Source organism: Hypomesus transpacificus, chromosome 4 (assembly GCF_021917145.1).
Source record: "Hypomesus transpacificus isolate Combined female chromosome 4, fHypTra1, whole genome shotgun sequence".
Classification (NCBI taxonomy): Eukaryota; Metazoa; Chordata; class Actinopteri; order Osmeriformes; family Osmeridae; genus Hypomesus; species Hypomesus transpacificus.
Genome location: NC_061063.1, coordinates 3482997 through 3497815, shown reverse-complemented (window position 1 = coordinate 3497815; position 14819 = coordinate 3482997). Strand labels below are relative to the sequence as shown.

Below are 14819 nucleotides of genomic sequence, written 5' to 3'. Positions count from 1 at the left end.
AACTCCGTGAACAGGAAAATCGTCACCAATATTTTCATAAAGCATGCTGGGAACATTTTCTCTTCCTTTCCGGCTGGTACGCCATCATGTAAGCGAACATTTTCATGCAATTCACTGTGTGCAATCCAACTAAAATCAACGATGGATTAAATCATCTAACTGACTGACTGTATTTGTAGTGTATCGGTTGTTCATATAAGAGTGTGCGATAACACATTTTTGAATTTTATTCTTTGGATATGTGATGTATAGTCTAAACACTCAAAGGCGCCGAGGTGGGATCGGCTCCCTGGCTATTGCTGTGGCCTACACGGGCGCATTTCCTTTTAAGATGTGCCCAGTACTTGTATCATAAAACTTAAAATCGGAAATATGGTGTAATTGTTAGCCTTTTTTCTTACCATTAACCTTCTGTATGGGCTAGCGTCAGTTGACCCATGTACCTAGTACCCGTGCATGCATCATGGCCCTTGCGATTGTTTCACTCGGCACTGTTGCTGTAGTTGGTAGGTAGCCTAGATCTGATACAACTTTGATTTCTGGAGATAAATCATCAGTCATGCACATGTAGCTTGTTTGCAAGGCATATGTACACTCTAAAATGACAGTCTAACATGGTAGCCATGTTGTAAACATAACCATCTCCACGGAAACTAACTAGCTAGCCAGGTTCTTGTTGTGATAGTGGCTCACATGTCAAATTGAATTTCAGATAATCCAACATGGGAGCGTACAAGTATATGCAGGAGTTATGGCGCAAGAAGCAGTCCGATGTGATGCGCTTCCTTCTCCGCGTCCGTTGCTGGCAGTACCGTCAGCTGTCCGGTCTCCACCGTGCGCCCAGACCAACTAGACCAGATAAGGCCCGCAGGCTGGGGTACAAGGCAAAACAAGGTGGGTTCTGGATTGTTAGTCATGGCTAGCAGCACGTTATGACTAGTGCAATCTTATCACACTGCTTTAAGCATAGGTGAGTGTGTTCAAGATGCCCATCTCAACACCTGTTAACTTTCTGCTGTGTGTAAGTCTCCTGTTACTGCAAGCTATGAAGATTCCTAATTCCAAATCCCTCTTTTCCCTCTCATGTAAGGCTACGTCATTTACCGTGTCCGTGTGCGCCGTGGAGGTCGTAAACGCCCCGTGCCAAAGGGTGCTACCTATGGCAAGCCTGTGCATCATGGTGTCAACCAGATCAAGTTTGCACGCAGTCTGCAGTCCACTGCTGAGGTAAGACATCCACAGTTGTACCCTCCCAGCAGTTGTACCACCTGCACCATGTCCTTTTGAATGGACCCATGTGCCTGGAGAAAAGTAGCTTGGGTGTATAATTGCCGCAAATCTGTGCAGACTCCAGGCTGTATGCATGTATTTATATTAATTGGAGTCCAATATTGCAGTTTGGTAACCTATTTAATTTGAATTGACCTTTTTTATAAAAAAATATTACATTTACATTTGCATTTGACTAAATGCAATTGTCTTTGTCCGAGATTGAAGGAGTGTTGGTCGTATATCAAAGTAACCTATGAATAATCCAGTGTTTCCCACACATAAACTAATTTGTGGTGGTGCGCCACGGAATCAACACCGGCTGCCACACATTGCGTTGTTATTCTTAAGTGTTGATTATGCTGTTTGAAACTATTTCCTTTCTCTGCTCTCCCTCGGTCACTCGCGCGTCTTTCACATAGACAGTCACAACATCAGCAACGACGCATAGATACTAGTGCTGCTCAAGCAGAAAGACGGAGTCGGAGAGAAAGAGAGATTCATTAGGCATTGAAGAACGAGTAGGAGAAGAGGACAGCATCCAAACATGCCCCCTCATGGGGCGACCCCCACCACCACCACAAATTGCTTTCAATCTGTGGGAAACACTGAAATCCCCTAACTCCTTTAGCTTCCAGCTGATATCCTACAATAGTTTGATCTGTGTCGCAAAGTATTGCGACACGTTCCCATGTTGACTTCCAGTGCTGACCCTCCCTCTCTTTACTTTGTAGGAGCGTGCTGGCCGTCACTGCGGAGGCTTAAGGGTCCTTGCCTCGTACTGGGTGGGTGAAGACTCGACCTACAAGTTCTTTGAGGTGATCCTGGTAGACATCTTCCACAAGGCCATCAGGCGCAACCCTGAAACCCAATGGATCACCAAACCAGTGCACAAGCACAGGGAGATGCGTGGCTTGACATCTGCAGGCAAGAAGAGCAGAGGCTTGGGCAAGGGCCACAAGTTCCACCTGACCATCGGTGGCTCCCGCCGTGCAGCCTGGAGGAGACGCAACACTCTGCAGCTGCACCGTTACCGCTAGGGAGCGTTCGAAATGTCTGTACATTCAAAAGAATAAACAACCTTTTTATGGTGCTGCTTGTGTTGCGTGATCAGTTTACTTTGAGGTAATTGAAAAATCAGTTGATTTCAATCTTAAATGGCCTATAGGATTAGTTTGTGCTGTAGAATGATAAATATAAAAGGATGTGATTAGAAAATATATTTCATAGAAAGTACACCTGAACCTAGAAAATATATTTCATAGAAAGTACACCTGAACCTACAGTATTTTGAAATGTTCTGGTGTAACAGTAATGTGACAAGCTTGATAATCATATCGCTGTTTGCTGCATTGTGAAAATGTATACAGACAACCGCTGGCTGACCCCCTTTAAAATCCTGGGCATTTAAACCATGGTGGCCATTACCCTCTCAAATAAAAAAACTAGATGGGCAAAGTACACATTTGGCTATAGCTGGTGGACACAAAAAAAAGACATGTAAATGGATAAACAATTGGAGCTATTATTGTAGAAGCGTTAAGTGTAGTGGTCAAAGAAATAGTAAAATACTTCATGGATTGAAATAGCCACAAGGCTCCTGGATCATGTTTCTGTTTATTTTGCCCTTATTGACATCTATTATGATGGAAAAACTGTAGGATAGGCTCATCTGGACCTGAAGCCAGTCAACTGCTGTTTCTGTAACTATAGTAAGTACATTCTAAACAGTCCTTAATTCTTAAATGGCTTCAGATTGTGTTCATTTCTTATTCAGTGGTTTTCACATGGATTATTTATTGACACATTTTGTCCAGAATAATTTAGGATGACAGTCTTACTGTCTAAAAGACGTTGGAATCGAAAAATATAGCTGCCTTTAATTTGCTTTGGATTTGTGATGATCACCGTTAAAAAAAGTGCTATCGTTCACTATTGATAAATGCTTTGTTTTTTAAATGGTCTATTGTCTGTATAACAACCTTCATTAACTTTAAATTGTAAAAGTGTGTCAGTGACTGTAGTGGTAGGCTGAATGAAGGAGGAGTCACTGAAATGGGTCACATGGTTGCTGAGTGCACCTCTCCAGTCAGTTGTAGTACAAGCGAGTATTTAAGACTGTTTTTGGAATGGTAAACATCGAATACGGAATGGGCCAGGTTTGATTCTTTCGACGAAATTAGATGTATTTTGTGGTTTGATATAAACCCCTTATCTTAGGTTACTGAGTAACTGCTTGAAAGTTTAATAATATATTAGTACAATAGCCTACTGCACTGTACTTATCGATTCGTTGTCGTCTTTGATGTTACTGTAGCTGACGCGACGTTGAAGGAAAACACGGCAGTTTTGACAGCTAGTTAGCCTACTAATCTATAACCAACCAGCAACTTCTCAAGTTGCTGAAATAATATAAAAAACGGCATCCAAATTCAGGTAGCAACGGAGGTTTTCTGTCAAGAGGACATGGAATCGACAAAAGCTGGTAAGGTCTTTATCACTCAGCTTAGTTGTACATGTGTGGTTAGGCTACCAGTCTAGTGGTCTCATTTGCTAATGGCAATTCAAGTAAAATGTTAATGTATCGTATAACCAATGTTTATGGACTTTTAGTAACGTGTAATTAAAACTGGGTTAGAGGTGCCATAGGGGATGTCGATATTGTAGAACTATTTGGCTCAAGCGGCACTGCAGCTTCCTTCTCACATGGACCGGGTAGCCTAGCCTTGTGCCACTGTGTTTACGTTCACTGTGCGTCTTTTCTGATTGGACGAAAAACGATGTGACGTTGGTATTTCATAATCTTTCTCTGCTAGCTGCTGTGTTGACCAGCTGCACATACACGTGAGGCTCTTGCAGCAAAGACTGCTGACCCGCTTTCTCCTCTGTCACCGTAGGAAACATGCCCGGTCCACGTGGGGGCGTGTTCTAATAAATAAAGGCCTACATTTTGGCGTTGCACCTGCATAAACATAAGCGTAGTTTTCACTTGAAGGCTTATGTAATTTGAATTGCATAACCATCTTTGAAACGAGAATATAATAATTCACTGACTTGTTGGTTAGACAGGATGCCATCATTCCCAGTTCCCCATTTATTTTATTTTCAGTTTAGCTATATACATTTGGTATGATTTTAAGATCCAGTGATTTTGAATTTACAAATGTTTCCTAATACTTTTCATTTCAGCAGCAGTTATCTTGCCGGTTTCTGAATTTGGTCACATAACTGATTTAGTTGTCTATATTTCTTTATGTATTGCACCCCACCGTGTTGTTTTCTTAAATCTAAAATCTTATTCCATTTGTATTTTCAAAATAAGGTGACAATTTAAAACCTAAATGAGAAAATCTGCAATCTACTTATTTTTTTGTATCATTTATTTGGGGTTCTGCTCCCCCCATAAAACTGGAGCTACCTCCAATAACTATTGAATAAGTTAATGTTGTTTCTTGAATATTTTAATAGTTTTATTGTGTAACAGAATAGACAACACACCCGTCTGAAACTGACGTTATGTAATAGGTGTTATGTAAGCATTGAGAATGGAAAGGGAGAAATCAGGTCAGTCTGTGTTAAGAAGAGGGCTGAATAGTTTTTTTATTTTCACTGGCTGAGGAAACTCAGAGCTGAATAGACTCAGATACCATGAGCTGCCCTTTTCAAAAGTGTAATTACTGTTGCTCTCGAAAAATGCATATAATTTTGCATAACAGAAGGTATAGTGTCGATCACCCAGTCACCTGTGTTTTTCTTTTTGCTATCCACCAGGTGGCGTCATAGCCTATATCAGCTCCACAAGCTCTTCTTCAAGCCCAGAGTCTTGTCACAGCGACAGCTCCAATGGCAGCTACCAGTCTTCCTCTCCGCCTCGTACCTCCTCCCCGAACTGTCGCCAGGGCCAACCGGCCAACCCGCTCCTAGCGACAGCAGGCCAACCCCGCGCTCCTTCTCAGAAGGCAGGACGCTCGTCCTCCACTGTCAAATGTGGCATTGCGAGTGAGTGGTTTACCTCAACAATAGGCTTTTGTGAACTCGAGTGAAATGAGTGCTTGGTGACTGCAGGGGTGTCATGTTGCCTATGGTTTCTCTTCCTTGCAGAGATCAACGGCCTGGTGTTATTGTGTAAGGTCTGTGGGGACGTGGCCTCGGGCTTCCACTATGGGGTCCATGCCTGCGAGGGCTGCAAGGTGAGGGGGATTTGTGTGTGTGTGTGTGTGTGTGTTAGAGAGATGCTGATGGAGGGCATGGACTTGAACTGGGTCACCTGCATGATATCCACACTGTTTAAAATGGTTCAGCTGGATGTATTTATATCACCCGACGTCGCAGTCTCATGGCCTACTTTAATGTTTGAGAGATTCTTGGTGAAAACAATGCGCAGTCCCCCCCGCTCCCTCAGAAGACCTTCAGCCCCTTTATGTTCAACCCCTCAAGTGCGTCCGTGACCCTTGACCCCTAAACTCTGGGATGTTTGCGTGTCCACCTCCAGGGCTTCTTCAGAAGGAGTATCCAGCAGAACATCCAGTATAAGAAATGCCTTAAGAACGAGAGCTGCCCCATCATGAGGATCAACAGGAACCGTTGCCAGCAGTGCCGCTTCAAGAAGTGTCTCATGGTGGGGATGTCCAGAGACTGTGAGTGGCCTGCTAACCCCTCCTTCATTGACGCAGAAACAGCAGTGTTTTGTAGTAGCATGACCATATAGTGTTAAAGCACGCCTGTTTTGACCCCCAATAAACGATTTTCTTTCCTCAGCTGTGCGTTTCGGCCGCATCCCCAAGCGAGAGAAGCAGCGCATGCTGCTGGAGATGCAGAGTGCCATGAACAACATGATGAACAACAGTCAACTCAACAGCCAGCTCCATGACAACCAGTCCCTCCCCCTGGTCAGCCAGGCCCTGGCCTGCCCAGTGGAGTTCACCCCAGAAAACACAAGTCCCCCCTCAAGCTCCAGCTCTCTAGCCTCCCCTCCCCAGTCCAACAAATCAGGGACCAGCTCTGATCCCAAGCCTCCAGTTGCCATGGATACCAGTCCAAGCTTGGCATCGTCTAGCGCGTCCGACAGCGGAGAGGAGGAGGTCATCGGCAAGGTGACCAGGGCTCACCAGGAGACCTTCATGTACAACCAGGAACAGGCCAGCCCCCCTGCCGAGGCCCCGCCCTCCCCAGTGGCAGAAGAGCACGTGATTGGGCGAACCGGCAGCATGAGGATGGAGGAGAAGGAAGCCTGGAACTACCAGAACGACCTGTGCTCATTGGAAGTGCCGGAGAGACCGACCAACACTGGACCACAATATCCTGAGACCCATCGACAGGATGACAGCGCCCCCAGCCAGTGCCCCTACAGGCCATCCCACAACAACAATAACAACAGCACCAGCGGCCAGCATCCAGCCCGTTCATTTGGCTGTCCAAGAGGCCACAACGCAGGGGAAGCAGCCTTCCACGGGGGCTTCACCGGGCCGTTGTGGAGCGGGGGCAACAGAATGCATCTGGTGAACAATAAAAAAAAAAAAGAAATGATGAACAAATGACTAAATCTTTATATGTGAGTGTGGGCATCATGGGTAACCCAGGTCTGTGTGCGTCTCTCCACCCTCAGGTGTGTCCTATGAACATGTCCCCTCATGTGGATCCTCACAAGTCAGGCCACGGCATCTGGGAGGAGTTCTCCCACAGCTTCACCCCGGCCGTCAGGGAGGTGGTGGAGTTTGCCAAGCGCATCCCTGGTTTCAGGGAGCTCTCTCAGCATGACCAGGTCAGCCTGCTGAAGGCTGGCACCTTTGAGGTACACTATTATTTTATTAACATACCCTTCCCCACCCCCTTCTCTTCCTTCTCCTCTTACCAGCCGCCTTGGTCTTAGTCTTTGTCGACTCAGTGTGGAAGCCGTATAAATGACTGAACTAAGCTTTAAGTACCTGGACATCCAACGGCTTGAAGTAATGATTATTGGTCAAGGCAAAGTTTCCTCCAGACTTACGGTGTGCTGCGTTGACTTTGGCAGGTGTTAGTTGTGCGCTTTGCCTCGCTGTTTGAAGTCAAGGACCGCACAGTGACCTTCCTGGGTGGTAAGAAGTACAGCGTGGAGGCACTGAGGGCCATGGGAGCCGGAGACCTGCAGAATTCCATGTTTGACTTCAGTGAGAAGCTCACAGGCCTGGGGCTCAACGAGGAGGAGATGAGCCTGTTCACTGCCGTGGTTCTAGTCTCCGCCGGTGCGTCCCGCTCCATCACCTGCTCATCATCCGTTTTTTTCTTTATTTTTTGGTCGAAACACTCGCTGTGCACAAGCTAGGCCTTGTAATTGTACTGTTTTGCTCAGTGTAGTGTCAGCTGTACAGAAGCATTGTAGCACCATTTTCTTGTCCTTTCTCCTGTCTGTGCTAACTCTTTAGACCCATCTCACTAGAGCTACAGAAGTTGGTGAACGGTGAGACTGGGAGACCGAGCCTGATCCTGGTGCCTTGTTTTTCCTCCTCCAGACCGCTCAGGGATCGAGAACGCCAACTCGGTGGAGGCTCTCCAGGAGACACTGATCCGAGCACTACGGAGCCTCATCACCAAGAACCACCCCAACGAGTCGGCCATCTTTACCAAGCTGCTGCTCAAGCTGCCCGACCTGCGCTCCCTCAACAATATGCACTCCGAGCAGCTGCTGGCTTTCAAGGTCCACCCCTGAGCCTGGATCCCCCTCCCCCCCTATCCAGGGCTAAAGAAAACTCTCATTCCAGACCCTCACTCCATGTGACATTTTCTCCCCAAACAAACTAATGGGCAAACGTGTCATGGTAGAATGGGGGATGGGCTTCAAAGTTATCGTACTGTAGGGCCGGAAGGCCTCTTATGTGGTAATGCACACATTTACAGACACAGAAAGGATGTTTATGTATATGTTTATTTGTGTTTGGGTGTTTAGAAAATGTTCTCTCAACGAGGCACCTCATCTTATTTTATAGTGTAGACTTTTTGCACTTGTAAGTGCAATATGTGACTGCTCTATAGCAGAGGTTCTACTTTGTCTTTACCTGAAGTGTATGTTCACCATTTGGGAACATGCCAGTATAGGATGAGGAGATCACAGTTGCTGTATTATTTTTTAGGGAGTTGGTCTTAAATCTAAGCTCTAGGCTTTAACTGACAATGCATGACCACATTGGAAGGGCATAGCACCTCTTTAAAATGAAAAGATGAAAACTATTTGTAGAATGAAGCTGCTAGATTATGGCCTGAAGTGGGAAAGACATAAGAATGTCCTTTTGAGAATGCTTGTTCAAAACAAACCAGAATGGATTCAAATCAGAGGCAAGTATTGAACTAATTATTGGCAATTATTTCAGTTATTTAGCTCATGCTGTTTACTTAGTGCTATACTATAAGTTGTCATTGGAAGAAGGGGGACTGATTTTGTAAATGTCTGTAGTTTGTTTTTTTTCTTCCAAGATTTTCAACAAACTGAAGTCCATCGGCACTGCTCCATTACAAGACGTTAATGTTGATATTCATGGGCTTCACACATGACATGGGACAGTATACCTGGACCTAATCAGGCTGAGGAGATGGATATCGAATCTCAAAACCCGAATGTGGACGACTTATTCATGTTTATCACCGCTATGTCAGATGTGGATTTCAATCACATGTAATTGTTGTACACATCATATTGCTGTGAAGAGCAGGGATGGGGAAGGGGATACATTGCAGGAAAACTGCTCAGCAGTTATTCTCCAGCATGTGATCCCCTACTATAAGGAAACTTAACTAGAACTGTCCAAATGTCCTTGATTTACCAGTATCTATGTTCTGTAGATGACTTCTGAAATAGCTAGATTGTATTGACATTCAGTATGATTGTAATATTGCAAGTATGTGATTGTAATTTGATGAATTACTGATTCTACCAATGCTGTAGGTGGATTTGCATGTGAAGGACATCACCATGCCATGTGTTTAGTGTCATGTCAGTGGATGACTTCAGTCAGTTTCTCTCCTCCAGCTTTTATGCCTATCTTAAGTTATTGAGAGCTTCTGCCCATGTGTGCGTTACATTGCTGCGCTGTGGTTCTCGACCCTGCTTTCCTCTGTAAGATCATTGCAGTATAGATTTCTATATATAAATACTATAAATATATCAAAATAAATAAAACATAAGCGTATTTCTGTCTGTTCTTTAACTAGTTTGTGTAGTAAGCAGAGAAAGGTATAAACTACTGTAAGTTTAAAAAAAAGAATGAAATCGGACCACGGTCTTTCACTTCATACTTCTGCTTAACCGTACTCGAAAGATGGTTTGTTACACAACCATCTGGGAAGTCAGCATTGGAAATTGTTAAAAAAAATGCAGGCACTTTCAAAATTAACTAGGTAGGTGACTGGATAAACATCCATGGTCTATCATGGGCTAACTTCACTGATTGGTCCAAAAACAAATAACTTGGGAGCTTGGCAAGATGGATTCTGACGTGGCCGTGATATTGCAAATCCAGCCGTCTTGTTATGTTAATGGGGTACATTTTATTTAAATTTGAAAAAACACCTTCTACACCTGTAAGAAATACTCTTTGGGTCACTAAAAAGGCATGGCAAAATTTGTTTACAGCCAAAAAGGTCACACACTCCAGAAATAAACTGTTCCATCCTTTATTAAACATAGCTTGCAAGAGATAAATATTACAAAGTTATTTCCTCAAAAATTAGCTTATTTTTTCAGTCAATGCATAATTGTTATTAATCAATTGGCAGTATTCAAACAGCATATAGTATTTTTTTCTTATCCTTTTTTTTTATTTTTAAGACAGTTAAATACCAAGGAACATGTGCAAAAGGTCTGGATTGACTAAATCAAAACAAAAAAGACTTCGTTTAATCTCTTATCATATTAATTTTAATATTTTCCACTCCTACCCCATATCTCATTCAATTGATACAGTTTAAAGACTGAGTATTTTTTTCCCACAAACTCAATTTACAATATCGAAATTATGCAAATGTTTAAACTGAGGATTTGTAGTTTATTCAATAAAAAACCTTCAACATTTCAATTTTAAATTTAGAAAATGATTTGCGATTATATTACCCACCCACCCCTTCAAAAACGTTCCCTGTATTTGCAACAATAGCTAATATGTCATTAGGAAATTATATCACTAATACAACGTAATACATTTGTATAGCAAGGAAATGTGATCAGTCCCCCAGGTCATGTTTAATACCCCATGCAGGTTAACAACTTTAACAGTGTCAGTATTGTCAAATTATTCAAATCTCATTGAAGCAGGCAGCAAGCAATAATTAATTTAGATCCATCTGCTTCAAGATCAAAATATGTATGGTGGCAGAACTTTTCCCATCCATTTTCATGTTGACAACTGGTGCAAGAAAATGTAAAACAATGGGACATTCGTGCAGGTAGCACTGCAGCCCAATTTATAGCTGAAAAAGCATTCACCGTTTGTATACAAAAGTGAATTCTCTCACAATGAGATGCGGATAATACTGACGGTAGTTTGATCCATGCCACATCCATTTTGGAAAGGGGGTGGGCTTGTGTAACAAAACAAAAAGAAAAGACAGAAAAACACCTCTGTTCTCAAAAAACACCAAAGTAAACCTGTGGAATAGATCAAACTTTTCACCAGAACAAAGATCACTTTTCCTGCAGACACTAATCACAAAAAAAAATACAAAAGAAAAAAAAGAAAAGAAAATGGGTAAAAAAATGCACCTAAAAGAAAGTAAAGAACAATAATCCCATACATTTTGCACATTTGTTACACAATAATACACAGTGATCACAAAACGAAATGACAAGCTTCACAATATTCATGGCTTTTTGTTTGCTTTTCTACACAATATACAACCATTTAAATGTCTTTTTTTTTCAATCCAAGGGAGGAAAAAAGCTTATGTACAAGTCATTATTACTTTTGACATAGCAAATAGTGTCATTTTTCTTTTAGTCGATACAATTTTGTTTGAATATGTTTGATTTTTTTTAACTTCATAACAAACAAAATAACTTTTAAGATTAACTTAATATTGACATCAGAAAAAAATTACATTTGAAAATTCTAAGAGTTGACATTTGAAAAACTAAACAAATTGAAGTTACAAATATGCATCTCAGTCTGCAAGAGAGAGTAAGAGAGAGAAATGATTTTGATATACAATTCCAGTTTTGAAGCAAATAATATATGTGGATAAGGTGACGTACGTTACATCAATTACACATTTGCACCTGCAAATACAATCCAAGGTAGTATCGTAATTTTTTTTCCTGTATTATACAGTATTTAACCTGTATTACCTGCAACATTGTCCTAAAACATAGTTTTTTAGTTGTTGTTTTTTCTGGTTGCAAAACAATGACAAAACACTATTAGCACACCAGCAGACTAGTTCATTTGACTGGGGGTCTTCAAAAGGTACAGTATGTGAGTGAGTAGACATTAAGTGCCAATATTATTGCAGTTTCCATGAACCTTTCCATAGTCCTTTGGTTTTACATCTGCACAGAAGTTGTGTCCCAGATTCAACAATCGTAAGTACCAAAAACATGTGCCTCATGTGCTATAGGAGGCATCAGTCTAGTAACTACATTTTTGAGCCAAAAAGGTTTCATTGACTGCATAACAAAAAGATGAAGTGGTTAGAGCCAATACAACTGCTGAAAATAACTGAACGAACAACTAAATCTGCAATGCAAAATTTTGAACAAACTAATAGCCGTCTAGCCTTAAACCATATCCTTCTAACTTCCTCTGGTATGTCTCTCGATGTAATACTGCACATGGACTGAACACTGCTTAAATATAACCTGTAGATTCAAGAGACTCCATAAGAGACTACCAAAAAGATGAAAGAAATGAACAGTCATTGCTTTGAAGTAGCAGGGATGTGTTAACATTGACAAGGTTATTAAATCATGCTTTTGTCAAATGTCAAAAAAGTGAATGGGGGTAAAAAAATACAAAATAAATCACATAAAAACAGGTACGTCTGAAAGCATGAAGCAGTTACTGTAATAGGAAATGTTTTCTTGTACATTTAAAAATCTTATATCGATATCTCTCCCAACTCTCTCTTGAACAACCGTTTTGAATTGATACTAAAAAGTGCTCCTCGAGAATGAGGCAACTCATTGCCTATACACGGTGATTGATCCATGTCTCTCCCATTATAGATATTATCCATGTCCATCTAATTTATTCTCAAGCTAGGCATCTATATATTATCCATATAGATATTTGAATAGTTTTCATCTGTTTTTGCAATTTTCATCATTATCGTCTCCAGGGGCAAGTACCTCTCAGATATGCCGCCAATTCAACAAGAGACGCCGCAAAAAAGAAAACATCATTTAGGAAAGCCCTAAAACAAAGAAATGAAAACAAAAAATGTTATCCAGTCTGTGGTCAGGGGCAGTTTCACATGCCCTCTTAAAAATACATGGTACCACAAGGAACAGTTGAGTAGAAAGGGTTCAAGTCTCTGCATACTCTGAAAGCGAAGGCATTGAGGGGGCAACAGGTGATATTGGGGACAGCTTTTGTGGCCCCATTATGCAGTCAGTGCTGAGTAGCGAGATGGGGCAATAGGGGCAGAAATCTCCTCGCTCATCTCTGCAAGCCAAGGCCATGGCCCCTCCGGTGTCTCAGCAGGTCCCACTGGGTAGAACAGGAGACTTTCCTGGGCTTAGTTCATTGATTTTTTTTCTTCTTTTCTAACTGCTCCTTAGTGCCCACTTATCCACTCTGGTGTCAATTCTGTCTTCAAGTTCAAATTCAATTAACACTGTCAAACAAAGTTAGACTATCTAGCTAGGATCCATCCTGGTGGTTGGTCCGCTCAAATGTTTTAGACCAGTTCAATCCGGTTCTTTTGGATGTTTCTGTAATAGAAGTGTGTTTGTCTCTTTCCTGTGTAAAAATGTCATTAGAAACCAGTCCATTACAGGAGTTGATGACTTCAAAAAGCCTGACAATAAAGAACCCTTATGGAGAATATTAAGGGTTGAGACCCTAAAAGAAAATCTAACCAAACCTAAAGCAATCCTGCAATTGTGTAACCCCTCCTTAACGAAAAAAAAGAAACACTACTAAGCATAACAATAAGCATAATAGTAAGAGTAACTGAATCAATAATGGTAGTTATAATAATAATAATGAGCACTAACAACTTCAACAATAGTAGCACTAACCAATACGATTTCTGCGAGAAGAGTATTTTGCTATAGAAAGCTTGCGGTGCACTGACAGCGCGGTTTCTTTTGTCTGGCTGATTGTGTGGTTCTCACGGGTCAGTTAGGTAGGCACACGGACAGGCACTGCATGCGATGGGGGAGGGGGTGTCAGGGGGGTTTTCTCATGAGGGGCAGGTGAGGGGTGTCCTTGTAGGGTGGGGATTTGGGGGAGTAAGGGCATTGTGGTGGGTGGGGGGGGGGAGCTCATTTCTGTCCAGAGATGGACTGTGATATGGAGCGTGGAGGGATCATGTCTAGCAGGTACTCCCGCTGCCGGTCCGCTAAGCTGGAGCCCTTGTGAGCCCCGACCGCTCCTGGGTTCAGGTAGGCAATATTCAACCCTGAGAGCAAGAGATTAAGAGACCGAGAGAGAGAAAGACAGAGAGAGAGAACGTGGGAAGAGACCGCAACAATATTAAAACCCACGTATTGAACATACCTCACAAACAAACACCACCGGGGTAACCCTCCACAGTTGACGCTCTAACGCTCACCGGGGATGTTATAGATCTGGCGCCGGCCATCGTGCTGGGCTCTGCTGCTGCTACTGCTGCCCCCGCCTCCTCCACTGCCACAGCGCTTCCCCGCCATGCCCAGCAGGCCGCTAGCGACCGAGAGCTGGGAGGCCTGGGCGAAGTTGGAGAGGACGCCCCGCGCGGAGGTGGAGAGCCCCCGCTGGAGCGAGGCCTGCGGCTGGGGAGCCTGCATGACGAGAGGGACACCGCTGATATAACCACCAAGCCATGTGTTTGCAGTATAAATCAACATCCGATAGGCCTATGTATGATTACAGGATATGTTACTGTTTATATATATATATATATATATATATATATCTTATACTGTTTATGTATTGTAATAAAACATATTTTATATATATCCTTCAGATATATCCTGAGTATGAGATATTTGAAGTGTGCCATCTGTAGCCCTGCGGCTGCAGCGCGGCTGCTTGGTACCTGACGCAGGGCGTGGTGTCGGATCATGGTCTCGGCCTTGCTGACGTTGGGGAGCGTGTGCGCCGTGCTGGGGGACAATGCAGCCTGCTGCTGCAGCCTCTGCTCGATCTCCTGCCAGGGGAGGAGGGAGAACGGGAGGGTTAAGGGGACCGACGGGACTGAAAACACAAGGGGAGAACGTTCCGGTCGAGAATGATTTGCAGCCGATTCATGAACAACTCTCAAAGTCTACAGTGGAGCTCAATATTGTAACCATCGGTCCAAACGGTTTGCAGACATCTACAACAAGATCCTGTCAAATAATACTTGTCTATGCACATTGTCCTAGACCTTGTTATTCCATCCAA

At 42.9% G+C, this 14819-nt stretch overlaps 3 protein-coding genes across 4 annotated transcripts in view; 2 read left to right on the top strand and 1 right to left on the bottom strand.

The window, feature by feature from the left end:
- The first annotated feature begins 14 nt into the window (after nucleotides 1–14).
- Nucleotides 15–2362, top strand: rpl15 (ribosomal protein L15). The gene is made up of 4 exons (XM_047018520.1): nucleotides 15–88; nucleotides 713–894; nucleotides 1091–1227; nucleotides 2004–2362. Exons 2-4 carry the CDS (start codon nucleotides 723–725, stop codon nucleotides 2307–2309), a joined length of 615 nt encoding a protein of 204 aa, XP_046874476.1. The 5' UTR covers nucleotides 15–88; nucleotides 713–722; the 3' UTR covers nucleotides 2310–2362.
- A 977-nt stretch (nucleotides 2363–3339) lies between these two features.
- nr1d2b (nuclear receptor subfamily 1, group D, member 2b) lies at nucleotides 3340–10128 on the top strand. Of its 2 annotated transcripts, XM_047018925.1 has the most exons (8): nucleotides 3342–3754; nucleotides 5041–5268; nucleotides 5371–5459; nucleotides 5762–5906; nucleotides 6028–6767; nucleotides 6875–7060; nucleotides 7280–7490; nucleotides 7758–10128. In XM_047018925.1, exons 1-8 carry the CDS (start codon nucleotides 3736–3738, stop codon nucleotides 7952–7954), a joined length of 1815 nt encoding a protein of 604 aa, XP_046874881.1. In that variant the 5' UTR covers nucleotides 3342–3735; the 3' UTR covers nucleotides 7955–10128. The 2 variants fall into 2 exon arrangements, with proteins under 2 accessions (XP_046874882.1, XP_046874881.1); XM_047018926.1 differs by lacking the exon at nucleotides 7280–7490 and having other exon boundaries at nucleotides 3340–3754; nucleotides 7758–7899.
- The window catches only part of gatad2b (GATA zinc finger domain containing 2B), a 25025-nt gene continuing 20102 nt past the window's right edge, over nucleotides 9897–14819 (bottom strand). Inside the window, exons 9-11 of the mRNA XM_047018924.1 lie at nucleotides 14473–14583; nucleotides 14008–14215; nucleotides 9897–13854 (exon numbers count right to left, since the gene is read on the bottom strand). Coding sequence (XP_046874880.1) covers nucleotides 13718–13854; nucleotides 14008–14215; nucleotides 14473–14583 — 456 coding nt within the window. The 3' untranslated portion in view covers nucleotides 9897–13717. The remainder of the gene's footprint in view (nucleotides 13855–14007; nucleotides 14216–14472; nucleotides 14584–14819) is intronic.